Genomic DNA, 26835 nt, shown 5'->3' with positions numbered 1-26835 from the left:
TTGGTCACACGGAGAGAATGAGTGAGGAAAGATTGACCAACAGGTTATATGTGTCAGAGGTGGAGGGAACAAGGAGACGTGGGAGACCAAATTGGAGGTGGAAAGATGGCGTGAAAAAGATTTTGAGTGATTGGGGCCTGAACATGCAGGAGGGTGAAAGGCGTGCAAGGAATAGAATGAATTGTAACGATGTGGTATACTGGGGTCAATGTGCTGTCAATGGATTGAACCAGGGCATGTGAAGTGTCTGGGGTAAACCATGGAAAGTTCTGTAGGGCCTGGATGTGGAAAGGGAGCTGTGGTTTCGGTGCATTATTACATGACAGCTAGAGACTGAGTGTGAACAAATGTGGACTTTGTTATCTTTTCCTAGCGCTACCTCGCGCACATTTGGAGGGAGGGGGTTATTATTTTATGTGTGGCGGGGTGGCGATGGGAATGAATAAAGGCACAGTGTGAATTATGTACATGTGTATATATGTATATTGTCTGAGTGTGTATATATATGTATATGTTGAGATGTATAGGTATGTATATGTGCATGTGTGGACATGTATATATATACATGTGTATGTGGGTGGGTTGGGCCATTCTTTCGCGTGTTTCCTTGCGCTACCTTGCTAACGCAGGAGACAGCGACAAAGCAAAATAAATAAATAAATAGATAAATAATAATAATGATAAAATAATAATAATAATAATAAAAGAACAAATGGGAACATCGGTGAAGGGGGTAAATGGGGAAGTAATAACAAGTAGTGATGAAGCAAAAAGGAGATGGAGGAGTATTTTGAAGGTTTGTTGAACGTGTTTGATGATAGAGTGGCAGGTATAGGGGTGATTTGGTCAGGGTGATGCGCAAAGTGAGAGGATCAGGGAGAATGGTTTGGTAAACAGAGAAGAGGTAAAGAATGTTTTGTGGAAGATGAAAGCCGGTAAGGCTTCAGGTTTGGATGGTACTGCAGTGGAATTTTTTAAACAAGGGAGTGATTGTGTTGTTGACTGGTTGGTAAGGATATTCAGTGTAAGTATGGTTCATGGTGAAAGTGCATGAGAATTGGTGGAATGCTTGCATAGCGCCATTGTACAAAGGCAAAGGGGATAAAAGTGAGTGTTCAAATTACAGAGGTATAAGTTTGTTGAGTATTCCTGGGAAATTTTATGGGAAGGTATTGTTTGAGAGGGTAAAGGCATGTACAGAGCATCAGATTGGGGAAGCACACTGTGGTTTCAGAAGTGGTAGAGCATGTGTGGATCAGGCCTTTGCTTTGAAGAATGCATATGAGAAATACTCAGAAAAACAAATGGATCTGTATGTAGCATTTACAGATCTGGAGAAGGCATATGATAGGGGTGACAGAGATGCTCTGTGGAAGGTATTAAGAGTACATGGTGTGGGAGGTAAGTTGCTAGAAGCAGTGAAAAGTTTTTATCGAGGATGTAAGGCATGTGTACAAGTAGGAAGGGAGGAAAGTGAATGGTTCCCAGTAACTGTCGGTTTGCGGCAGGAGTACATGATGTCTCCATCTTTGTTTAATTTGTTTATGGATTGGGTTGTTAGGGAGGTAAGTGCAAGAGTTGTGGAAAGAGAGGCAAGTGTGCAGTCTGTTGTGGATGAGAGGGCTTGGGAAGTGAGTCAGTTGTTCGCTGATGATATAGCGCTGGTGGCTGATTTGGGTGAGAAACTGCAGAAGAAAGAAAGCTTAGAGCGAATGTGAATAAGCACAAGGTTATTAGGTTCAGTAGGGTTGAGGGACAACTTAATTGGGAGGTAAGTTTGAATGGAGAAAAACTGGAGGAAGTGATGTATTATAGACATCTGGGAGTGGATTTAACAGCAGATGGAACCATGGAAGCAGAAGTGAGTCACAGGGTGGGGGAGGGGGTGAAGATTTTGGGAGTGTTGAAGAATGTGTGGAAGGCAAGAACGTCATCACAGAGAGCAAAAATGGGTATGTTTGAAGGAATAGTGATTCTAACAATGTTATATGGTTGCGAGGCATGGGCTATAGATAGGGTCGTGTGGAGGAGAGTGGATGTGTTGGAAATGAAATGTTTCAGGACAACATGTGGTATGAGGTGGTTTGATTAAGTAATGAAAGGGTAAGAGAGATGTGTGGTAATAAAAAGAGTGTGGTTGAGAGAGCAGAAGAGGGTGTATTAAAATGGTTTTGTCACATGGAGAGAATGAGTGAGGAAAGATTGACAAAGAGGATATAAGTGTCAGAGGTAAAGGGAACGAGGAGAAGTGGGAGGCCAAACTGGAAGTGTAAGGATGGAGTGAAAAAGATTTTGAGCGATCGGGGCCTGAATATACAGGAGGGTGAAAAGCGTGAAAGGAACAGTGTAAATTGGAATGATGTGGTATACCAGGGTTAATGTGCTGATATTGGATTGAACTAGGGCATGTGAAGCATCTGGGGTAAACCATGGAAAGTTTTGTAGGGCCTGGATGTGGAAAGGGAGCTGTGGTTTTTTTTTTGTACATTACACATGACAGCGAGAGACTGAGTGTGAACGAATGTAGCCTTTGTTGTCTTTTCTTAGCACTACCTCTTGCACGCGCAGGGGAAGAGGGTTGCCAATTCATGTGTGGTGGGGTGGCAACACGAATGGATGAAAGCAGCAAGTATGAATATGTACATGTGTATATATGTATATGTCTGTGTATGTATATGTATGTATACGTTGAAATGTAGAGGTATGTATATGTGCGTGTGTAGGCGTTTATGTATATATATGTGTGTATGGGTGGGTTGGGCCATTCTTTCGTCTGTTTCCTTGTGCTACCTTGCTAACACGGGAGACAGCGACTAAGTATAATAAATATAAGTAAAATGAGTGGATGGGCCATTCTTCATCTGTGTCCTGGCGCTACCTCGATGACGTGGGAAATGGCAATGAAGTATAATAAATAAATAATTAAATAATAAACTGGGCATGTCATTATTTGTATTACTGGAACTTACTTTTATAGGATATGACTATGTTAGGTAAAGGAGTGAGCTATTATGTCGAAGCTATTTTGTTTTATATACTCTGAAGACTGGACAAGAACACTGATGACAGAGACAACTGGGTGCCCAAATTTAACAGCAAGAGACACTGTGACTCCCAGAAGTTGTTTAGACATTCTTTGAGTGTTGTTCCACCCCTTTCTGTGATGTACAATCAAAAGCCCAGTACTGTGTTTTACTAAGGCCAACCCTTGAGACATGGTGTTAGGAGTGTGATCTCAGAAAAAGCTAAGGCCAACCCTTGAGACATGGTGTTAGGAGTGTGATCTCAGAAAAAGCAAGAGTCTAGGATCTAGGGCCAGCCAAGGAGTGTCTGGAGTCTACAGGTCACAAGCAGCTGATCAAAGGTATAGTACTGGATGTTCTGAAAGCCGTGTCTAGCTTACTGTTATACTGAGAGGGAACAAGGCTATGAATATGCAGCCCCCACCACCCACAGATTTTAGTACTGGTACTGATATTGCAGCCAACTAGAAAAGATTAAACAAGTCTTGGAAGAATTATGAAATAGGAGTGGGCCTTAAAAAAGAGAAAAACAGAAGGAGAGTAGCTGCTTTCTTAAATGCAGTTCAGGAAACTGCAGTGGAGAAATATAACTTATTCAGATGGAGTGATCCTGAAGATAAGAACAAAATTGACAAAGTGCTTGAGATTTATGAGGAGGATTGCAAGCCAAAGACCAACATAATAATTGAGAGATACAATCTTGAACAAGAAATGAGAATGCAGTGAGATATATGACCAATTCATCATACAGCTGAGGATTCTGGCAAAATCCTGCAAATATGATGGAGCAGAAGATATTATAAGGGATCTATTCATCCTTAATATCTATGTTGACAAGGCAAGGGAAAAATTATTTGATCATGTACAAATGGATGATAATTTCATGACTTTGGATAAAGCACTGAATTTTGTGAAAAACTGTGAAATGAGTGTAAACCAGAAGTAGGTGACCACAGCACCTGATGATGAAATCAAGAGTACAAGAAATAACAAGAGAAACTCCAAGAAGCAGGTACACAGCAAACAAACAAACACACCAGACTGAGGTAAAGAATTGTTGATTTTGTGGGTTTGATCACAACGTGAAGATGTGTCTAGCATTTGGAAAGACTTGTGCCAAATGTGGTAAACTCAATCATTTTGCCAATCAGTGTAAATCATATAAACTCCAGAATAAGGTTAAAAGTGTAGGTAATTACATGATTCAAATAGCCAGGATGAAATTTAAAATGTCAGTGTAGAAAAGGAAGTGGTAAGAAGTATCAGTGAGCCAAAACATATAAAGCAATATGTGAAAATGGTGAACAAAAACCCTATAAATTTTCAAATTGATTCTGGTGCAACTTACAATGTACATCTCAATGAAGGGCCTAACATGTGTTGGTAGTACAGTAGGAGTTACCAAATCAACTGATGATGTAAAATTGCAAATGTTTAATAAAAATGTCATTTATGCTGTGCGTACAACAGTTCTTAATTGTGAAAGAGGTAGAGTACATCACAGGATTAGGTTTTATGTCTTAAAGAAAATGTCTCTTCAGTCATAGGTATTGTTGATGGGCAGAAGCTAAAGTTTATTGAGACTGTTTAACGATAATCCACATATGAGAGGATACTGTGAAGTTAAGGAAGTGACATGTGAAAGTGCTAACTTAAATAAAGAGAAAATATCAAGTAATTTCCCAGACATTTTTCAAGGGTTAAGTGATTCAGAGGTTCCTTGCAGGATTGATTTGGATCCTAATGGCACAGCCAGTGATTCATGCCCCAGAAGAGTGCCATTTGCTCTACATAAAAAAAGTGAGAGAACAGTTGAGAAGTATGGAGGGCACTGTGAAACAGAAAGTCACAGAGGCAACAGACTGGGTATCTAGTATGGCGTTGGTCATGAAGCCCAAGACCAAAGAACTGAGAATATGTCTTGATCCAACAGATTTAAACAGGGAAATTATGAGACCTCATTACCCTTTACCAACTATAGAAGAAATAATGCCAAGACTTGGAAAGGCAAAGATATTCTCTGTACTGGATGAAAAGAATGAATTTTGGTAAGTGAAATTAGACAAAAAGTCATGTTTCCTAACTATCTTCAACACTCCATATGGAAGATTCAGGTGGATGAGTATGCCATTTAGTATCAGCTCAGCACCTGAGGAGTACCAGAGATGTATGCATAATGCACTACAAGGATTAAAGGGTGTTGAGGTGACAGCTGATGATATCCTCATGTACAGGGAAGGCTTGAAAAAAGAGAGGGTTTGCAAGGATTGTGATGACTGCCTGCTGAAGTTACTAGAAAGATATCATGGAAAAAGTATAAAGTTAAAGGTAAAAAGAAATCACACTCCCCAGAGGTAACAAAGAGAACACTCGTTGACAAAAGATGGGGTTTGAGCAGATCCCAAGAAAATAGAAGCCATTCAAAATTTGAAAACTCCCACTGAAGTAAAATCAATCAGAAGGTTCCTTGAAATGGTCAATTACCTATCCAAATTTCCACCAGGTTTGTCTGAGGTAAACACACCTCTGAGACAGCTTGAAAAGAAAAATGTAGTTTGGAAATGAGGTGCAAGTCATGATGAGGTTTTTGAGAATATTAAGAGGCTAATAGTAAATGCACCAATATTGAAATACTTTGATGGAAAAAGAGATGTCACACTCCATTGTGATGCTTCAATGTACGGACTGGTTGAGGCCTTATTACAAGATAGACAATCAGTGGCCTATACTTCCAGGACATTATCTGACACTGAACAGAAATATGTCCAAATTGAAGAGGAAATGCTTGCCATTGTGTCTGCAGTAGAGCACTTTGAACAGCATGTTTATAGCAAATTAGTAACAATTAAGACACACCACAAGCCTTTAGGAAGTGTATTCAAAAAGCCTCTTTTGAAATGCCCTAAAAGGTTGCAAAGCATGTTATCAATGTTGCAGAAGTATTCTTAGAATTATCAATATAAACTAGGAAGTACAATGTACACTGCAGATACTTTGAGTAAGAGACTACCTGTGTCTAAGGTTAAAAACTCAAATCTAATTTAATTCTAAATCAAATCAGTTCCGTAAGTGACAATGAAACTTTAGGCACTGAAGATGAAATACTAAAAGATATCAAAAGGAAGACCCAGTTAGATCATGATCTGCAAAAACTAAATGACATTATTTTGAATGGTTGACCAACACACTGCAAAGAAGTTCCAGAAAATGTTAGGTTCTTCAAGGTCAGAGATGAGCTGATAGTGCATGAGGATGGCATATTCAGACGGTCATGTGTAGTTGTTCTCACGTCTGAGATCTCACATGCTTAAATAGATTCACTTTGCTCACACTGGAACACATTCTAAAATACAATGAGGTAGAGACTGGTATTATTGGCAGAAGGATCTGAATCTTCTCCTGTTCAATGCTTCATGGGAAGGCACACTACAACACTACTTCTAGTGACTGACCAGCTACTACAACCACAACTCTGCAGCATGGTAGAAAGGAAAAATTGAAGGAAGGTGTCAACAAGGTCTTACATACGAATATAAATGGGACGGAGTACACAAGAAACCGAAGACATCTAAGAACAAATGACAATGCTGTCTCTAGTGAAGATGACATTATGAGTGAACTGAGTAGTGCAGAGGAGGAAGATGTAGGACCACAGCAAATATCGCAGGGTCATACACTGAAGAAGCTAAGATATCTGGATGACTATGTTTTGTAAAGCCAACTTAGGTAGCTTAAGTTAGATGTTTTCCCTTAAGATTTACCAGTTGGGATCTATGTTTTTTTCTGATTGTTTTTTTAATATGTATCATGTTCTGAAGGAGGTAAATTTTGTTATTTTGTGGGGCAAATGTTTGCAAACTTTAAGAAAGGGAGATGTAACAATATTTAGACATCATTATTTGCGTTACTAGAAATTACTATTATGGTATTTGAATATGTTAAGTAATGTACTTCTGTTGATACTATTTTGTCTTATAAACTCTCTGGAGAAATTGGACAAGAACACAGATAACAGAGACAACTGGGTACCTAAAGTTAACAGGGAGAGAGAGAATGTGGAAAAAGCAAGGAACACTTTCAGGCACCTGCAGGAAAAGAAAAGAGATGGCTCAGAAACATTCTCAGCTAGCAGAGGTTGGTATCATCAGTTCAAACAGCACAGTAACTTACACAATATTCACATCTCTGGTGAAGCTGCAAGTGGTAACATGTAGGCTGCCTAGGTATTTCCCATTACCCTTAAAGCTATCATCAAGTGTGGCAAATACCCTCCCCAGCTTGTCTTCAATGTTGAAGAAACTGTTCTTTCTGGAAAATAATGCTGTCCTGCACTTTTCATCTCTGGGTTCAAGGTTGCAAAAGCCTCCTTAAAACTCCTGCTGGGTGGTAATGCTTAAAGGGACTTCAGGCCAAAACCAATAATCATCCACCACTCTAACATACCATAAACTATGAAGGGATTTTCAAAAGAGCATCTTCCTGTGATTTGAGGATCAGATAAGAACATATGGGTGACAATTAATATCTTCCAACAGTGGTATGTGTCACAGTTTGGTCCAGCTGTAAAGTGGTCAACTTTCCACCTAATACAACTTTCATGATCCATCCAATGGATCAAGAAGTCATATCAAATTTCAATGCCTACTACTTTTGTCACACCTTCAAACAGCTTGCTGAAGAAGCAAGTGGTGAAGGTAAACTATCTACCAGACAATTTTGAAAAAATTATCATATTATCATATCATGGAGGCCATTGATAACATTAGAACAGCCTGGAATGACGTAACCAACAATTCCATATATTCCATATGTAGAGTTTGGATAAATATATGGCCAGAAGCAGCCAACTAATTCCTGGACTTTGATGTGGCACCAGCAATTATGTTGACATTGTCATACTGGCCAAGTAGGACTGGGCAATGTTGATGATGTGGAGGAGCTACTGCAGTCTCATGATGACAGTCTTATTATGATGAACTGCAGGATCTGGCACAGCAACACATCCAAAGTGAGGCTGATGACTCTGATAGAGAACAGCTAAGGACATCAACAAAGAGAAAGCTCACCACAGCATTCCTCAGTAACAGCATCAACAAGGTCACTGAAATCATGGAACAGCTTGCTGAGAATGACCTAGACTGGGAGTACAGCAGCAATGCAGAGAGAGGTGCTCTGGACATAATTTCCTGCAGAATTATCATGTTAAAAAAATCAAGGAAAGGCAGTCAACCATGGTTACTTTATTAAGGAAAAAAAAAAAGCTGAAATGCAAGGAGGAGCCACAGTCTGGCCCCCTCATCCAAGGGGTAGCATCTCACATCCAAAGTGGGAAAATCTAAAGCCTTCAGCTTTTACCTGTAACTGAGCTCTCTTAAATCTGATACCATCTTTGTTGCCCTCCTTTGGATATTTTCTATAAGTTCTATGTGCTTCTTTAGGAGTGGAATCCAAACCTTATAAGGATCTTCTAGTTCTGTCCTTATGTAGGATATAAATAGCTGACTAAACATTTCCTTATCCAGTTATTTGAAAGCTATTCTGATATTTGCCTGCACACAGTCTGTCTCCCTAACTTTTCTACAAATATGGGACTCTGGTGACAGGTTAGGGGCAATATTGACTTCCAAGGCTATAAACAGGTTTTTACTGCAAAGAGTTGAAAACTTCTGTAATAAATAAAAAATATATGAAGCTTCTTACCGATATTCATCGATACATTAAAAATAATTCCATTTCCACCTTCAAGGGGTGGATCTAGTGCATATAAGAATGCACCTAACATGGAGATAAATTTTGGTAAACAGATTTCCAAACCAAATCTTGACGGACTACAGAAAATGCTGGAAAACAGAAACTGACTCCTATGTCATACACAGGTGATGATCTGATTTCATAGTACTCACACAAAGTTCTTTTAACTACTTCTTTCAGTGACTCCACATTTTCAAGCCAGATAAAGGTTTATGCTTATTAGCACGAGCATCATCTTCTGCACCCCTTGATCTCTTGGATGACATCCTGAAGGGCCAAAATACAGCTGAATATAAGAAATTAACAGGACTGTTAATCAGCTCGGCAGCATTTTAATTGTAAACAGATTTTGGCACCTTTGCTCTGCTGACAGCACCACCCTGGTGGCAGATCCTCAAACTAATAAGTAAAGTGGCAGATTCAAAACATGCTGAACCATGGGAGTTGCCAGGCCACAGAGCACTGGATTAGAGAGGTACAACTTGCATAGGACATGCCAAATTCCATCGATAGATTTGCTACCCCATTTCTACCAATAAAATGAAGATAACTCCAACACATACTCATTTTCATGGCTCTTCTTTCATCAAACAGTTCCGTTTATCTAAATTAAAAGAGACCAAGAAGAATATTTTAGCAACTCCTGCCAATATGTTTCCAAGCAATCTGTAACTAGAAATCCAACTGTGGCACTTCATCCTGATTTGGCATTAAAGTGGTGCCTGGAATCATCTTACACCCTTCATTTTAGTATTGCTGGCCTTACTTTCTGTCTTTTTCATAACTGGACTACCAGGGTAGTCCTAACATCTTACAAGCACCATATACCTAATTAAATCTAACTTACTTTCTTCACATAAGTTTTCTTGCCATATCTTATCTGCAAAATCTTTGTTAAATGCAATTATGGTCGAGTCCAATGAAATTATGGCCCCAAGTCAACAGCATCATCAAGATTTAAACACCTTGATAGATCAAGATTATCAAAGTCTTTAATTATTTTGAACACTTGTATCAGATACCTTTCTGCCTTCTCTTTTCTAAGCTAGATAGATTCAAGTCATTTACTCTTCTCTCGTAGGATTTGTTTCTCAGCCCTAGGGAATCATAGTAACTGCTTGATGCTGCACAATCTCCAATCTGTGTTTTTTCTTGGGGTAAGGTGACCAGAGACTTAAGCTTGGAGGCCCTTCCCAAGAATTCAAGAATTCTTTTCTTTTTTTTCATTGCCTCTGTCACCAGAGATTATTACGCTGAAGTCTTTTTCCTCATTTACCTTTTGTACTTCAAAAGAATTCCTACTGTACCTTTCCTTTTCGTTTTTGGAACTGATACGTAAAACTTTGCACTTACAGATATGAAAATTCATTCATCATCTAAGAGCCCAAGTTATCAGTTTGTCCATGGCAGTTTGAAACTGTTTACATTCAAGTTCATTTGTAGATTTATTTCTCATCTTTGTATCATCGGTAAAACTGATATCTTGTAATGCAGTCCATTATCCATATCATTACTATATATGCAAGGAATAGAGTGAAATGGAATGATGAGGTATAATGGGGTCAACGTGCTGTCAATGGACTGAACCAGGGGTTTGTGAAGTGTCTGGGGTAAACCATGGAAAGGTCTGTGGGGTCTAAATGTGGAAAGGGAGCTGTGTTTTTGGTGCATTACACATGACAGCTAGAGATTGAGTGTGAGCAAATGCGGCATTTTTTTTGTCTTTTCCCAGCACTACCTTGCTGAGGGGGGGGGGGGGGTATTTCCCTGTGTGGCAGGGTAGCAATGGGAATGAATGAAAGCAGCAAGTATGAACACATACATGTGTATATATGTATGTGTGTGTGTATACATTGTTATGTATGTGTATGTATATACGTGTGTATGGGATTTTTGTATAATTTGTACATGAGTGGCTGGGCCATTCTCCATCTGTTTCCTTGCATTACCTTGCTGACTGCAGGAAACAGCTATTAAGTATAATAAATAATATGAGAAACAGAGCCGGTACAAAGACTGATCCTTGTGGCACTCCACTTGTTACGTCTAACCATTCTGAGGCTTGACCATTGATCACAACTCTTTATTTATGGTCAGTCATCTAATTTCCCATCCATTGAAGGATAGCCCAATCAATGCCATATGACTTAATTTTTGCAAATAACCATTGACATGGGACCTTACTGAATGCTTTTTAAAAATCTACACTGATGACATCAACTTGATGACATCATAAAAGCAGATTTGTCAGAAATTATTTATTTCTTCAAAAATAATGCTAATTGTTTATCAAGTGATGGTCCTCTGAATGGTTTACATTTCTAACTAGAATGTTGGTTTCCATGAGTTTTCCAACTACAGATGTTAAGCTAAATGGATGACAATTTGTGGACAGTGACTTACTGCCTTTTTTGAATATCAGTGTCATATACATTGGAAAACTTCCAAATGCCTGGAACCTTTCCCAAAGCAAGTAACTTATCTAAAAAGGGCAGTCAAGGGCTTAACTATCTAATTCATAGCCTCTTTCACAGTCCAAGATCAAATTTATTAGGGCCTGCTGTTTTATTCATTTTCATTCAGTTTCTTGCTGGTAAGTGTGTCTCTAGTTTTTTGTTGATTTGTTGAGGAAAATTCCTGTTGTATCAACGAAACTGGGTTATGTCTTTGATCATATGAACATATGCAAAAAATCATTTAAGATTTTGTCATGGCTTTGTTGTCTTAAACTAAGGCACCATTTTCTGTAATTAATGGGGGGAGGGGGTTGCGCTTTTTCATGTGTGATGGGGTGGCAACAGGAATGGATGAAGGCAGCAAGTATGGATATGTACATGTGTATATATGTATATGTCTGTGTATGTATATGTATGTATATGCTGAAATGAATATGTATTTATATGTGTGTGCATGGGCATTTACATATATACATGCGTATGTGGGTGGGTTGGGCTATTCCTCGTCTGTTTCCTTGTGCTACCTTAGTGAAACACGAGATGGCTTTTTCATGTGTGGTGGGGTGGCAACAGGAATGGATGAAGGTAGCAAGTATGAACATGTACATGTGTATATATGTATATGTCTGTGTATGTATATGTATGTGTATGTGTGTGCATGGGTTTTTACGTATATACATGTGTATGTGGGTGGGTTGGGCTATTCCTCTTCTGTTTCCTTGTGCTACCTCGCTGAAACAGGAGATGGCACTTAAGTATAATAATAATAATAATATAATATTTTGTTAACATGTTCAAACTATAGATTTTCTCACATGTACACATGTGCTCAATATATTAATATGCAGTCATGTAATTCTCCCAAAACATCATTGTGACAGTCTGTCTGTCTTACCTCTAACATAACTATAAAACTCCTTAGGGTTTCTTTTGCTATTTCTCCCCTATCCCTGGGGATAGTGGAGAAAGAATACTTCCCACGCATTCCTCACATGTCGTAGAAGGCGACTAAAGGGGACGGGAGGGGGGCTAGAAACCCTCCCCTCCTTGTATTTTATTAAAACTTTCTAAATGGAAAAACAGAAGAAGGAGTCATGCGGGGACTGCTAATCCTCCTCGAAGACTCAGACTGGAGTGTCTAAATGTGTGTGGATGTAACCAAGATGAGAAAAAAGGAGAGATAGGTAGTATGTTTGAGGAAAGGAACCTGGATGTTTTGGCTCTGAGTGAAACGAAGCTCAAGGGTAAAGGGGAAGAGCTGTTTGGGAATGTCTTGGGAGTAAAGTCAGGGGTTAGTGAGAGGACAACAGCAAGGGAAGGAGTAGCATTACTCCTGAAACAGGAGTGGTAGGAGTATGTGATAGAGTGTAAGAAAGTAAACTGAAAATGGTAAAACTGAAAATGGACGGAGAGAGATGGGTGATTATTGGTGCATATGCACCTGGGCATGAGAAGAAAGATCATGAGAGGCAAGTGTTTTGGGAGCAGATGAGTGAGTGTGTTAGTAGTTTTGATGCACGAGACTGGGTTATAGTGATGGGTGATTTGAATGCAAAGGTGAGTAATGTGGCAGTTGAGGGAATAATTGGTATACATGGGGTGTTCAGTGTTGTAAATGGAAATGGTGATGAGCTTGTAGATTTATGTGCTGAAAAAGGACTGGTGATTGGGAATACCTGGTTTAAAAAGCGAGATATACATAACTATACGTATGTAAGTAGGAGAGATGGCCAGAGAGCATTATTGGATTACGTGTTAACTGACAGGCGCGTGAAAGAGAGACTCTTGGATGTTAATGTGCTGAGAGGTGCAACTGGAGGGATGTCTGATCATTATCTTGTGGAGGCGAAAGTGAAGATTTGTAGAGGTTTCCAGAAAAGAAGAGTGAATGTTGGGGTGAAGAGAGTGGTGAGAGTAAGTAAGCTTGGAAAGGAGACTTGTGTGAAGAAGTACCAGGAGAGACTGAGTTCAGAATGGAAAAAGGTGAGAATAAAGGACATAAGGGGAGTGGGGGAGGAATGGGATGTATTTAGGGAAGCAGTGATGGCTTGTGCAAAAGATGCTTGTGGCATGAGAGGCATGGGAGGTGAGCAAATTAGAAAGGGTAGTGAGTGGTGGGATGAAGAAGTAAGATTATTAGTGAAAGAGAAGAGAGAGGCATTTGCCGATTTTTGCATGGGAAATAATGCAAATGACTGGGATATGTATAAAAGAAAGGCAGTAGGTCAAGAGAAAGGTGCAAGAGGTGAAAAAGAGGGCAAATGAGAGTTGGGGTGAGAGAGTATCATTAAATTTTAGGGAGAATTAAAAGATGTTTTGGAAAGAGGTAAATAAAGTGCGTAAGACAAGGGAACAAATGGGAACAACAGCGAGGGGGCAAATGGGGATGTGATAACAAGTAGTGGTGATGTGAGAAGGAGATGGAGTGAGTATTTTGAAGGTTTGTTGAATGTGTTTGATGATAGAGTGGCAGATATAGGGTGTTTTGGTCGAGGTGGTGTGCAAAGTGAGAGGGTTAGGGAGAATGATTTGGTAAACAGAAAAGAGGTAGTAAAAGCTTTACGGAAGATGAAAGCTGGAAAGGCAGCGGGTTTGTATGGTATTGCAGTGGAATTTATTAAAAAAAGGGGGTGACTGTATTGTTGACTGAATGGTAAGATTATTTAATGTATGTATGACTCATGGTGAGATGCTTGAGGATTGGCGGAATGCTTGCATAGTGCCATTGTACAAAGGCAAAGGGGATAAAAGTGAGTGTTCAAATTACAGAGGTTAGGTTAGGTTAGGTTACGTGAGTGTTCAAATTACAGAGGTATAAGTTTGTTGAGTATTACTGGGAAATTATATGGGAGGGTACTGATTGAGAGGGTGAAGGCATGTACAAAGCATCAGATTGGGGAAGAGCAGTGTGATTTCAGAAGTGGTAGAGGATGTGTGGATCAGGTGTTTGCTTTGAAGAATGTATGAGAAATACTTAGAAAAGCAAATGGATTTGTATGTAGCATTTATGGATCTGGAGAAGGCATATGATAAAGTTGATAGAGATGCCCTGTGGAAGGTATTAAGAATATATGGTGTGGGAGGCAAGTTGTTAGAAGCAGTGAAAAGTTTTTATCGAGGATATAAGGCATGTGTAGGAAGAGAGGAAAGTGATTGGTTCTCAGTGAATGTTGGTTTGCAGCAGGAGTGCATGATGTCTCCATGGTTGTTTAATTTGTTTATGAATGGGGTTGTTAGGGAGGTGACTGCAAGAGTTTTGGAATGAGAGGCAAGTATGCCATCTGTTATGGGTGACAGAGCTTGGGAAGTGAGTCAGTTGTTGTTCGCTGATGATACAGCGCAGGTGGTTGATTCATGTGAGAAACTGCAGAAGCTGGTGACTGAGTTTGGTAAAGTGTGTGAAAGAAGAACGCTGAGAGTGAATGTGAATAAGAGCAAGGTTATTAGGTACAGTAGGGTTGAGGGACAAGTCAATTGGGAGGTAAGTTTGAATGGAGAAAAACTGGAGGAAGTGAAGTGTTTTAGCTATCCGGGAGTGGATCTGGCAGCAGATGGAACCATGGAAGCGGAAGTGAGTCATAAGGTGGGGGAGGGGGCGAAAGTTCTGGAAGCGTTGAAGAATGTGTGGAAGATGAGAACGTTATCTTGGAAAGGAAAATTGGGTATGTTTGAAGGAATAGTGGTTCCAACAATGATATATGGTTGCGAGGCGTGGGCTATAGATAGAGTTGTGCAGAGGAAGGTGAATGTGCATGAAAAGAGATGTCTGAGGACAATATGTTGTTTGAGGTGGTTTGATCGACTAAGTAGTGAAAGGGTAAGAGAGATGTGTGGTGGTAAAAACAGTGTGGTTGAGAGAGGAGAAGAGGGTGTCTTGAAATGGTTTGGTTACATGGAGAGAATGAGTGAGGAAAGATTGACAAAGAGGATTTATGTGTCAAAGGTGGAGGGAACAAGGAGACCAAATTGGAGGTGGAAAGATGGAGTGAAAAAGATTTTGAGTGATTGGGGCCTGAACATGCAGGAGGGTGAAAGGTGTGCAAGGAACAGAGTGAATTGGAACGATGTTGTATACCAGGGTCGACGTGCTGTCAATGGATTGACATGTGAAATGTCTGGGGTAAACCATGGAAAGTTCTGTGGGGCATGGATGTGGGAAGGAAGCAGTGGTTTTGGTGCATTATACATGACAGCTAGAGACTGAGTGTGAATGAATGTGGCCTTTGTTGTCTTTTTCTCGTGCTACCTCGCGCACATGGGTTACTAGTCTGATTGAGTTTCTTATGAGCTATATTATTAGATAACAGGCACTTCTTTATTTCATCGTTCCACCATCTTGGATTTGTTACAGAAACAAAGTCTAATAAGTACTGGGAAGTATGTTCCCTCAACTGCTTTTAAGATTTTACTGAAGCTTCTGCAAGCTATATTAATATCATTTTCATTAACCATATCCCTGGATTGCCTGTCAAGAGCAACGAGATCATTAAAATCTAAATGTTGACCAACATGATGTGCAGCGCTGAATCCATCCTCAGAAGTAATTTGTCAGTAATCACTTGTACCAAACTTTTCTCCAACTTCAACATTATCAATAAGATCCTCATCTGTAGTTACAACTTAATCCAATATATTTTCGTCAAGAGTAGGCTTCTTGACTAACTGGACGATGGCACTATCAAGCAAATCGAGGAAGAGTCCATGCCTGGAGCTACTGAAAAGGGATTCTCCCCATCGAGATACCAGCTGTTTTTTCTGTTCACTAAACCAACATTTGTGGTCTTTCTACTAACCTCTTTTCTGTTGAACACCATCTGTTTTGTACCTCTCCTAAACTTACTTCTATATGAGACCCAACTGCTTCATGATGTTCTCACTAAACCCTTTCCCATACCTAACTATAATCTCCCTTATGATTCCAGTTCAATGGCTGTGTCTGTCATTGTTCCAACATCAACACATCTATGGCATGCCTTAAAGGCTTTAAATTTCTAAACTTTGATATAATGTGGCTCAAGGTCAGTCTCCTAACTACCACTGTCTTCCTCTGTTTTACCAACCACTCAACTAATTCTACAAATTCTATAACTTTCTTCAACCACCTAAACTCCTGTCATGAGGTACCTGTAAGTAAAGATCCTCTACCTTGGAACCTTTTCAAAGTCCATCATATGGAATGGTTGACATATGGTGGGGAGAATGAGCCCCTCAAATTCTCCATTCTTAATGATCTAAAGCAAATTATCATCCACCTCACCTATGTTCCTGACTGCTGTGATCACTCTCCTAATATTCAGGATCTGTTTTTCAAATCTAATTCTTCATGCTGTATCTACACAAACTCACCCCAGCTGGTTCACCTGAGCACACTCTCATAAATGCTTCTATTGGAATGCACCTCCCCCAGCAGCCCTTTCTAAATATAAATATTCGCACCTCAATAAAGCTGGCTAGAAGAACTCATGAAAATTCTTTTCTGACTCTCCTAAAGTAGATTAATCTGCACTCCTTTTACCCAAGTAGCTGTCTTTTCTTTCTGTATCACCCACTTGTGTACTGTTGACATTCTGTCCACTAACATACAATCTCTCCTTGTCACAAATAACACTTGAAAACACTCAACTCTCACAACGCATTCTCCAAAATCATAGATTTCCCTGCGGTGAATGCTTTGCACTAGCCCTTCCTTTTGGCAAAATGGTAGGAGCAACAGATAGAAGTAATAGGTAGGAACATTAGACAGGAGCTTTAGGTAGGGTTACGTTGGGAGACAAGACAGTATCAGCATTGGCTTTTGCCGATGATTTGGTTCTGGTTGCACAGATGCCCACTGGCTTGCAAAAGGCAATGGACGTAATGGCTGCAACCCTCACGGGGGGTGGGCTTCAGGTCAACCCAGGGAAATGTCGTACCCTCAGCATGGAGGTCGACGGCAAGCGTAAGACTTGGTGCGTTAATAAAAATAAGACGTTCCAAGTCTTGGGTAGCTCTGTCGGCTCCATGAGTGCTGAGGACGAGTATAAGAACCTCGGGATTCTCGTTGGGGCTGGGAGCCGGCGCAAGTCATACGGAGCTCTGCTAGAAGAGGGGCTGCGAAACATCACCAGAACCCCTCTAAAACCTCAACAATGGATTGCATTGCTTGTGGAGCATCTGATGCCCAAGCTCATGCATCAACTGGTGTTGGGGAAGTATATAAGACGCAATTAGCATGCATGGACAGGCAAGTGCAGGTGGCGGTTTGCCGCTGGCTGCGCCTAGCCCATGACGTGCCCTGTGCATTCTTCCACTCGACAGCTGGAGATGGTGGGCTGGGTATACCAGACTTCGTTTCAACCGTCCAGCTAAATAAACAAGCGCAGTTCGAGAAACTGCTCATCTCGTCCGACCCAGTAATTCAGGCGGCTGTCTGGGAGCCTGCAGTCTTAAGCAAGCTGCAGCGCTGGTCCGGACCCGCATGCATTGCCGGTTGACAGGCGGGGAGTAAGACCGAACACCAGCACATATGGAGGGCTAATCTGGTCAGCACCGTCGACGGTGTGGCTCTTGTTCCATCTGCTACTGTGAGGTGAGTAGATGGGTGAATAGCGGGAACTGCTTCCTGTCCGGAGCCAACTACGTGAAGGCTGTCCAAGGGCGTTCAGAGGCCGGCCCGAGATCAACAGCCTCTGTGATACCTGTCAGAAGCCGGGTACGCCTGGGCACATTGCTCAAATGTGTCCTCGTACACATGGCGGGAGGGTTAAGCGGCACGATAATATCTGTGCCTATTTGGCTGGGCGACTGAGGCAAAGAGGTTTTGAGGTGTCCTGTGAGCCGCGCATTCCAATTGTGGGGTCCTTTAGGAAGCCGGACATCATGGCTTCCAAAGGTACAGAGGCCTATATAATAGACACCCAGGTCTCTGGCGTTCACTTCCCGCATTCAGCTGCACATGTATATAAGTGCAGCTACTACGGTACCCCAGAAGTCTTACAAGGCGTACGGGAATACACCGGGAAAGACACCGTGCACGTGACATCTGCCACTCTGAATTGGCGAGGTGCATGGTGTCAAGAAAGCGTGAGTGCTCTCAGGGGGATAGGGCTGACATACCGGGGCCTCGGGGTGTGCAGTGTCAAAGCCCTAACCTGGACTCACTCCCTTCACAGGATGTGGTCCAAGAGCACAGGTTAAAAGTCAGAGCCTGCCTCGAACATCTGGTGTCGGCCCACCGGGCAGGCGTACGGTCATCTCCCCTTTGACGGCTTGGGGGTGTGCGGGATTAGGCTGTTCTCCCGTGGCCCCCACAGGCAGGTACCAGTTCCTGAGGTTGGATTGTCGGGTGGGATAGTGGACGCCTTGGCAGGGCTGCCCATTGCTCCCGTGCGACAGGCCGCACCGGAAGGTGAGCGGTGCTGGAAGGTCGCTGTGCCTAAGTCGGCATCCTAAGTCCGACGTCCGAAACATCATCCAACTGCCACCTCAAAACTTATCTCGAACTATGCTATCAGCATTCTAGCCTGTAGTCTTCTCCTTATAGTATCCATACACTCTTTCCAATTAACAACTTCTTTCACTATAAATATGTAGTTTGCCGACGTTCAATACCTTTGCACAGTATGTATACAGATCTTCCCCCATTGCACATTACTAACTGGCTATAGCTGAAAAAAAAAATAAAATAGAAGTAGGGGGTAGGTGCATTAGATAGAAACAGCAGGTTTATAACATTAGGCAGGAATATTAGATAAACACATTAGGTAGTAGTTGGTTGGAACATTAGGCAGGAGCCTCCGAAAACACTTTGCTAGAGTTGTCCTCTACCAGGGGCTTGTTAAGGGTGAGGCACTAAAGGCTAAGAAGCGGCATTGAGTTCAAAAGTTATGGAGGCGTTTGCCGTAGCCATCCACTTGAGAGAGTTCCTAAAGAGAATGGGCATCAGGGATATAGAGAGACAGATAGATAGATAGACAGACAGAAAGATAAATATAAAGATCATTGTCTTTTAAGCAGGGATGCTTGTTTTCTCTGCCAAATGCATAGCAGAGTTTATCATTGTGAAAAAGTAAGCATTTATCCCCTCTTCCTTCAAGACTCCTATTTCTTCCAGTCTATGGTTCAACCATACCTGTTCTGATGCCATTCAAGCATGGGATTAGGCATATCAGACTTAGAAAACATTCCTTCCTCTTATTCCTATTCAGCATTTATCACTGCTTGTAATCACTGCAGATGAGTTTTCTGTAAGGCAAAACATTCCTTTATTCAAAGACAGTGTCATAACCCCTCTTCTTCATCTACTAATACATTTTCTGGTCTTTAGCTAAAGGCATTACTAACAACTTCTGCTGTTCTAAGTTTCTTTCAATTTTCCTTTCTGATGTTACTATAGCTGTCTCTCACTGAGAAAGTAACTCCCTTTGGTTCTTGCTTCTCCTCTAACTCTAACTTGGATGACTCTAACATTCCTTCGCCCCCTGATGCTCCTCTTACTAATCCTGTGCTCCTCTCTGCAATTTCTTTTCTAACTGTCCAAAATTTGCTTCTCTCTATGGACACAAGCAAGACTTATGGACCTGATGGCATCCATCACTGTATAATGAAAGTGTGTGTCTTCAAACTTGTGCTTACTCGTGTGTTCCACTTCGTTTAAAAAATAATTTTCATTCCTTTATCTTGGAAGTATGCAATGATAAACCTATCCCAAACAGCGTGACCATTCTAACCCCTCTAAGTATCATACTGTTGCTTTGACTTTCTACTATTTCCAAAGTTTTCCAAAGCCTCAAATATGAATCCCCCCTTCAACTCCCATATCCACAAACAACTTGAGGCTAATGATCTTCTATCTGATAACTAATATATCTTGCATAAGGCAATATCCACTTTTAATACCCTTTCCTATCTTACTAATGGCTGTTCATCATCTCTGAAAGATTTTAGGGAATCCAATGTAGTTGCCCTAGATATATCCAAAGCTTCAGATAGGATGTGACACTGGGATCTCATCCCCAAGCTCCCCTCTTTTGCATTTCCTCTCTTATCTAGCTTCCTCTCTGACTGATCTATCTCTGTGGTTGTTGATGATATCAGCCTCTTACCCTTTCTCCATCAACAGCGGTGATCCTCAAGGTTCTGTCCTATCTCCTACACTTTTTCTCCCTTTTATCAAATTTCCTTCCTTCTACAAATAACCAAATGCACTCATATGCATACAACTCAACACAGCATTTCTCTACAGTCAATTATACTCTTTCTTCTCACACTTGATCAGCCTCCTGTCTCGACAAAACTTCCTCAACAAATGCAGACTTGGACAGGATATCTCAGTGTGGTAACTAGATCTGGTTAGTTTAAAAGCCTTCAAGACCCCAATTTGAGCCTATCTCTCTCATGAAAATTCCTCACACCTTCCCTCTTTCCTTTGAAGGATCTATAATTCCACCTCTTGATTCAATGAACACAATGGTATTACTGTCACAATCAAACTACCTTGGAAAATTCATATGACGGAAATTGCTAAATCTGTCTCTAAACAGGGAATCCTGTTAAGGTGTCAAAATTTCTTTCCTTCCAAATAGCTTCTCCATTTATAAAGAGGGCAGAACCGTCTTTCTAAGGAGCACTGTTTTCACAACTAGGGTGGTTCTAGCTCTGCATCCTTACTTGACAGAGTTGATTCAAAAGAAGTTCAATTTATCAACTCTTGCAGGCTAACTTCAAAACGTGATCCACTTGCCCTAAGCCTCAATACTGGTTTGCTTTCCCTGTTTTGTAGGTATTACTTTGGTTTTTGCAACTGAAAGTTGGCTGCTTGTGTACTCCTACCATAAGCTAAACCCAGCAATACTTGGTAAGCTGCTGCATTACATGATTAATGTGTGTCAGTGTCAACTCAAGAGTGGGCCATTTTCATTATTGTCTCTTTTCCAACACTTTGATGCTTTTGAACTGTACTATCTTATATCTTTCCCAGTAACTATGATTTGGCACTTTTTAAAAAACAGGTTTTTCACTTATTCAAAAATTTATAAAACCTTTCCTTGCCTCTTCTTTTTCCCTTTCATTAACCTCTTTACATTTCAATAAGGGCCTGGCCATGATGTGGAATTTTGTTTGTGACCAGAAAAAAAAAAAAAGTGTGTGAAATGACAGACTAAATTTTACTTATCATCTAACTTCTATCTCAAGCAAATGGTAGTAGAAAATGACTTTTCTTTTCCATACACTATTAAAATGCTTTTCCAGTTCATCAACTAAAGCTTTGCTTACCATAAGTCCACTTAAGGGAATCCTCACTGCCCACAGTTCACCTCCAAGTTTGCAATTAATTTGCAATGCAATCTTCTGAGTAACAGAACGTAACTTAGTGCCCTGGCTTATTGTGCGAGAGTTAATACACTGGGTTGGTAGGGCTAATTCTACACAAGCAAGGCGCTTCACTGCTGAATAGCGGTCCTCACGCTGGTTTGGAAAGATAATTACAGCCAACTGTAACTGTAAAGAAAACCAAAAACAGGTATATTAAAGTATCAAGGAAGATGTTAAACATTGTAAAACAAACATATACACCCCAAAGCATTTCTGAATGTAGGATATTACCAGCAATTTTTATAAGTATTGTCAATCTATCTGTATATGTGATGCCATTTACTTAGGGAACTCCCTCGATGGGGTGACTTCAGTGCTTTGCCCTTAACAGGTCACTGGCAGAAGGCAACTCTACAGCAGTGTTTCCCGAGGCTCCTACCTAAAGTTCCTACCAACTACCTCTACCTAATGTTCCTGCCTGACATTCCTACCCACTTCTTTTACCAGATGTTTCTACTTAATGCTCCTGCCAAATGTTCCTACCTACTACTTCTATCTACTGCTCCTACCATTTTGCTAAAAGGCAAGGCTAGCTAACAGAACTCACCACAATTATGTGAGCTAAGCATTGTCAAGTTTTTGTGTGACAGGGAGAGATTGTATGTTAATGGACAGAATGTCAACAGTCCTTGTGTGAGTGAAGTAGAACAAAAAGACAGCTAGCTAGGTCAAAGGAACACAACCTGACAACCAGTGAAGTGCTGTATCACTATGCAGCCGTCACTAACCCTCCCGATACCCTGGCGGGTAGTATCAGTAATATACCTCCCTGTTCAGTGGTTGCCTACCTACTACATACAGGTACACCACCAATTTTCTGGCTATTGGTTCCTAAGCCTTTCCAGATTAACCATTTTGCAGGACCAACTGTGGTCACATAATAATAATTCATCAACACACCTCTAACCCACTAATCAGACACCTTCCATGTGTCTAAAGTATACCATGGACTGCTAGAAATTTCAACTAAACAAATATCAAATGAAAATTAAATTATTATTTTATTTACTTTGTCGCTGTCTCCTGCATTAGCGAGGTAGCGCAAGGAAACAGGCAAAAGAATGGCCCAACCCACCCACATACACATGTATATACATACACGTCCACACACGCAAATATACATACCTATACATTTCAACGTATACATATGTATATACACACAGACATATACATATATACAAATGTACATAATTTATACTGTCTGCCTTTATTCATTCCCATCACCACCCCACCACACATGAAATAACAACCCCCTCCCCCCCGCATGTGTGCGAGGTAGCACTAGGAAAAGACAACAAAGGCCACATTCGTTCACACTCAGTCTCTAGCTGTCATGTAATAATGCACCAAAACCACTGCTCCCTTTCCACATCCAGGTCCCACAGAACTTTCCATGGTTTACCCCAAAGGCTTCACATGCCCTGGTTCAATCCACTGACAGCACATCGACCCCGGTATACCACATCGTTCCAATTCCCTTCTGCATGTTCAGGCCCCGATCACTCAAAATCTTTTTCACTCCATCTTTCCACCTCCAATTTGGTCTCCCACTTCTCGTTCCCTTCACCTCTGACACATATATCCTCTTGGTTAATCTTTCCTCACTCATTCTCTCCATGTGAACAAACCATTTCAAGACACCCTCTTCTGCTCTCTCAACCACACTCTTTTTATCACCACACATCTCTCTTACCCTTTCATTACTTACTCGATCAAACCACCTCACACCACATATTGTCCTCAAACATCTCATTCCCAGCACATCCATCCTCCTCTGCACAACTCTATCTATAGCCCACGCCTCGCAACTGTATAACATTGTTGGAACCACTATTTCATCAAACATACCCATTTTTGCTTTCTGAGATAATATTCTCGACTTCCACACATTCTTCAACGCTCCCAGAACTTTCGCCCCCTCACCCACCCTATGACTCACTTCTGTTTCCATGGTTCCATCTGCTGCCAATTCACTTTATACACCTGCTCAGGACTGAGGTGCTCGTCAGCCATGAGTTTCGCAAATTCATCCACGTACTCAGCAGCTCCTTCGTGGTTTGCAGACCGCTTTTCTCTGCACACTTTATTTATGGAAATTCCATCTAGCTTCTTGAATCTTTGAAGTCATCCTTCACTATAGTCACGCTTATGTTGTAATTTAAGTTCTTTATGGAATAGCTTAGCCTGGTCCATTATCATGCTACCTGACAAGTCCACTCTATCACTCCAAAAGTGTTGAAACTGTTCCATCATCACTCGATCGTGCTCAGTACTCTTACCATCTTTCATAGTATTTCTAATTGTCACTCGCTTCTTGGAATTGCTGTCTGCATAGAACTTTCATATTTTCTCCCTTTGCTTCTTTATATCATAAACAGTTCATGAAATAATACTGTGGATGTCACACAGCTTACATACCGAAACACCATGGTCCATTTTCTCAACAGTTCTACTTTATCTTTAATCAATATGGACTGGTGTTTACGCTTGACACCACGACTGACACTCTCATATGTCTTAGAAGCCATAGCTAGTGTTAAATCTAAGCAAAATACACTAAGAGTCTCTCAGAATTGTGGTATCACCCCCAACAAGTGCAGTGTAAAGAATGTAAATAAGCACGCCCTACACACAACACCATCTGTGGCCGCCAAGTGAACTAGTCTGGTGGCTGCGATAATTTCAAGTTCCCTCATGTAATTTTGTCTGGACTAAAGGAGGTGCTGGACCATCAGTTACCAGAAATTCAGCGGTGTACCTGTACTAAATTCTTTTAATTCATGGCAAGAATAAATAAGGGAATATATTATACTTTCTTATTATACTTTGTCGCTGTCTCCCGCGTTTGCGAGGTAGCGCAAGGAAACAGACGAAAGAAATGGCCCAACCCCCCCCCATACACATGTATATACATACGTCCACACACGCAAATATACATACCTACACAGCTTTCCATGGTTTACCCCAGACGCTTCACATGCCTTGATTCAATCCACTGACAGCACGTCAACCCCGGTATACCACATCGCTCCAATTCACTCTATTCCTTGCCCTCCTTTCACCCTCCTGCATGTTCAGGCCCCGATCACACAAAATCTTTTTCACTCCATCTTTCCACCTCCAATTTGGTCTCCCTCTTCTCCTCGTTCCCTCCACCTCCGACACATATATCCTCTTGGTCAATCTTTCCTCACTCATTCTCTCATGTGCCCAAACCACTTCAAAACACCCTCTTCTGCTCTCTCAACCACGCTCTTTTTATTTCCACACATCTCTCTTACCCTTACGTTACTCACTCGATCAAACCACCTCACACCACACATTGTCCTCAAACATCTCATTTCCAGCACATCCATCCTCCTGTGCACAACTCTATCCATAGCCCACGCCTCGCAACCATACAACATTGTTGGAACCACTATTCCTTCAAACATACCCATTTTTGCTTTCCGAGATAATGTTCTCGACTTCCACACATTCTTCAAGGCCCCCAGAATTTTCGCCCCCTCCCCCACCCTATGATCCACTTCCGCTTCCATGGTTCCATCCGCTGCCAGATCCACTCCCAGATATCTAAAACACTTCACTTCCTCCAGTTTTTCTCCATTCAAACTCACCTCCCAATTGACTTGACCCTCAACCCTACTGTACCTAATAACCTTGCTCTTATTCACATTTACTCTTAACTTTCTTCTTCCACACACTTTACCAAACTCAGTCACCAGCTTCTGCAGTTTCTCACATGAAGCAGCCACCAGCGCTGTATCATCAGCGAACAACAACTGACTCACTTCCCAAGCTCTCTCATCCACAACAGACTTCATACTTGCCCCTCTTTCCAAAACTCTTGCATTTACCTCCCTAACAACCCCATCCATAAACAAATTAAACAACCATGGAGACATCACACACCCCTGCCGCAAACCTACATTCACTGAGAACCAATCACTTTCCTCTCTTCCTACACGTACACATGCCTTACATCCTCGATAAAAACTTTTCACTGCTTCTAACAACTTTCCTCCCACACCATATATTCTTAATACCTTCCACAGAGCATCTCTATCAACTCTATCAAATGCCTTCTCCAGATCCATAAATGCTACATACAAATCCATTTGCTTTTCTAAGTATTTCTCACATACATTCTTCAAAGCAAACACCTGATCCATACATCCTCTACCACTTCTGAAACCACACTGCTCTTCCCCAATCTGATGCTCTGTACATGCCTTCACCCTCTCAATCAATACCCTCCCATATAATTTACCAGGAATACTCAACAAACTTATACCTCTGTAATTTGAGCACTCACTCTTATCCCCTTTGCCTTTGTACAATGGCACTATGCACGCATTCCGCCAATCCTCAGGCACCTCACCATGAGTCATACATACATTAAATAACCTTACCAACCAGTCAACAATACAGTCACCCCCTTTTTTAATAAATTCCACTGCAATACCATCCAAACCTGCTGCCTTGCCGGCTTTCATCTTCCGCAAAGCTTTCACTACCTCTTCTCTGTTTACCAAATCATTTTCCCTAACCCTCTCACTTTGCACACCACCTCGACCAAAACACCCTATATCTGCCACTCTATCATCAAACACATTCAACAAACCTTCAAAATACTCACTCCATCTCCTTCTCACATCACCACTACTTGTTATCACCTCCCCATTTGCGCCCTTCACTGAAGTTCCCATTTGCTCCCTTGTCTTATGCACTTTATTTACCTCCTTCCAGAACATCTTTTTATTCTCCCTAAAATTTAATGATACTCTCTCACCCCAACTCTCATTTGCCCTTTTTTTCACCTCTTGCACCTTTCTCTTGACCTCCTGTCTCTTTCTTTTATACATCTCCCACTCAATTGCATTTTTTCCCTGCAAAAATCAGTCCAAATGCCTCTCTCTTCTCTTTCACTAATACTCTTACTTCTTCATCCCACCACTCACTACCCTTTCTAATCAACCCACCTCCCACTCTTCTCATGCCACAAGCATCTTTTGCGCAATCCATCACTGATTCCCTAAATACATCCCATTCCTCCCCCACTCCCCTTACTTCCATTGTTCTCACCTTTTTCCATTCTGTACTCAGTCTCTCCTGGTACTTCCTCACACAGGTCTCCTTCCCAAGCTCACTTACTCTCACCACCCTCTTCACCCCAACATTCACTCTTCTTTTCTGAAAACCCATACAAATCTTCACCTTAGCCTCCACAAGATAATGATCAGACATCCCTC

The 26835-nt window shown here is 41.2% G+C and overlaps 1 protein-coding gene across 1 annotated transcript in view; it reads right to left on the bottom strand.

The window, feature by feature from the left end:
- The window catches only part of LOC139766182 (piwi-like protein Ago3), a 471290-nt gene that overhangs the window by 83616 nt on the left and 360839 nt on the right, over positions 1-26835 (bottom strand). The window contains exon 14 of the mRNA XM_071694451.1: positions 21485-21709. Within this exon, the coding sequence (XP_071550552.1) occupies positions 21485-21709 (225 nt within the window). The remainder of the gene's footprint in view (positions 1-21484; positions 21710-26835) is intronic.

Source organism: Panulirus ornatus, chromosome 57 (assembly GCF_036320965.1).
Source record: "Panulirus ornatus isolate Po-2019 chromosome 57, ASM3632096v1, whole genome shotgun sequence".
Classification (NCBI taxonomy): Eukaryota; Metazoa; Arthropoda; class Malacostraca; order Decapoda; family Palinuridae; genus Panulirus; species Panulirus ornatus.
The sequence above is the reverse complement of the archived record's forward strand: the minus strand, read 5'-3'. Positions and strand labels throughout refer to the sequence as shown.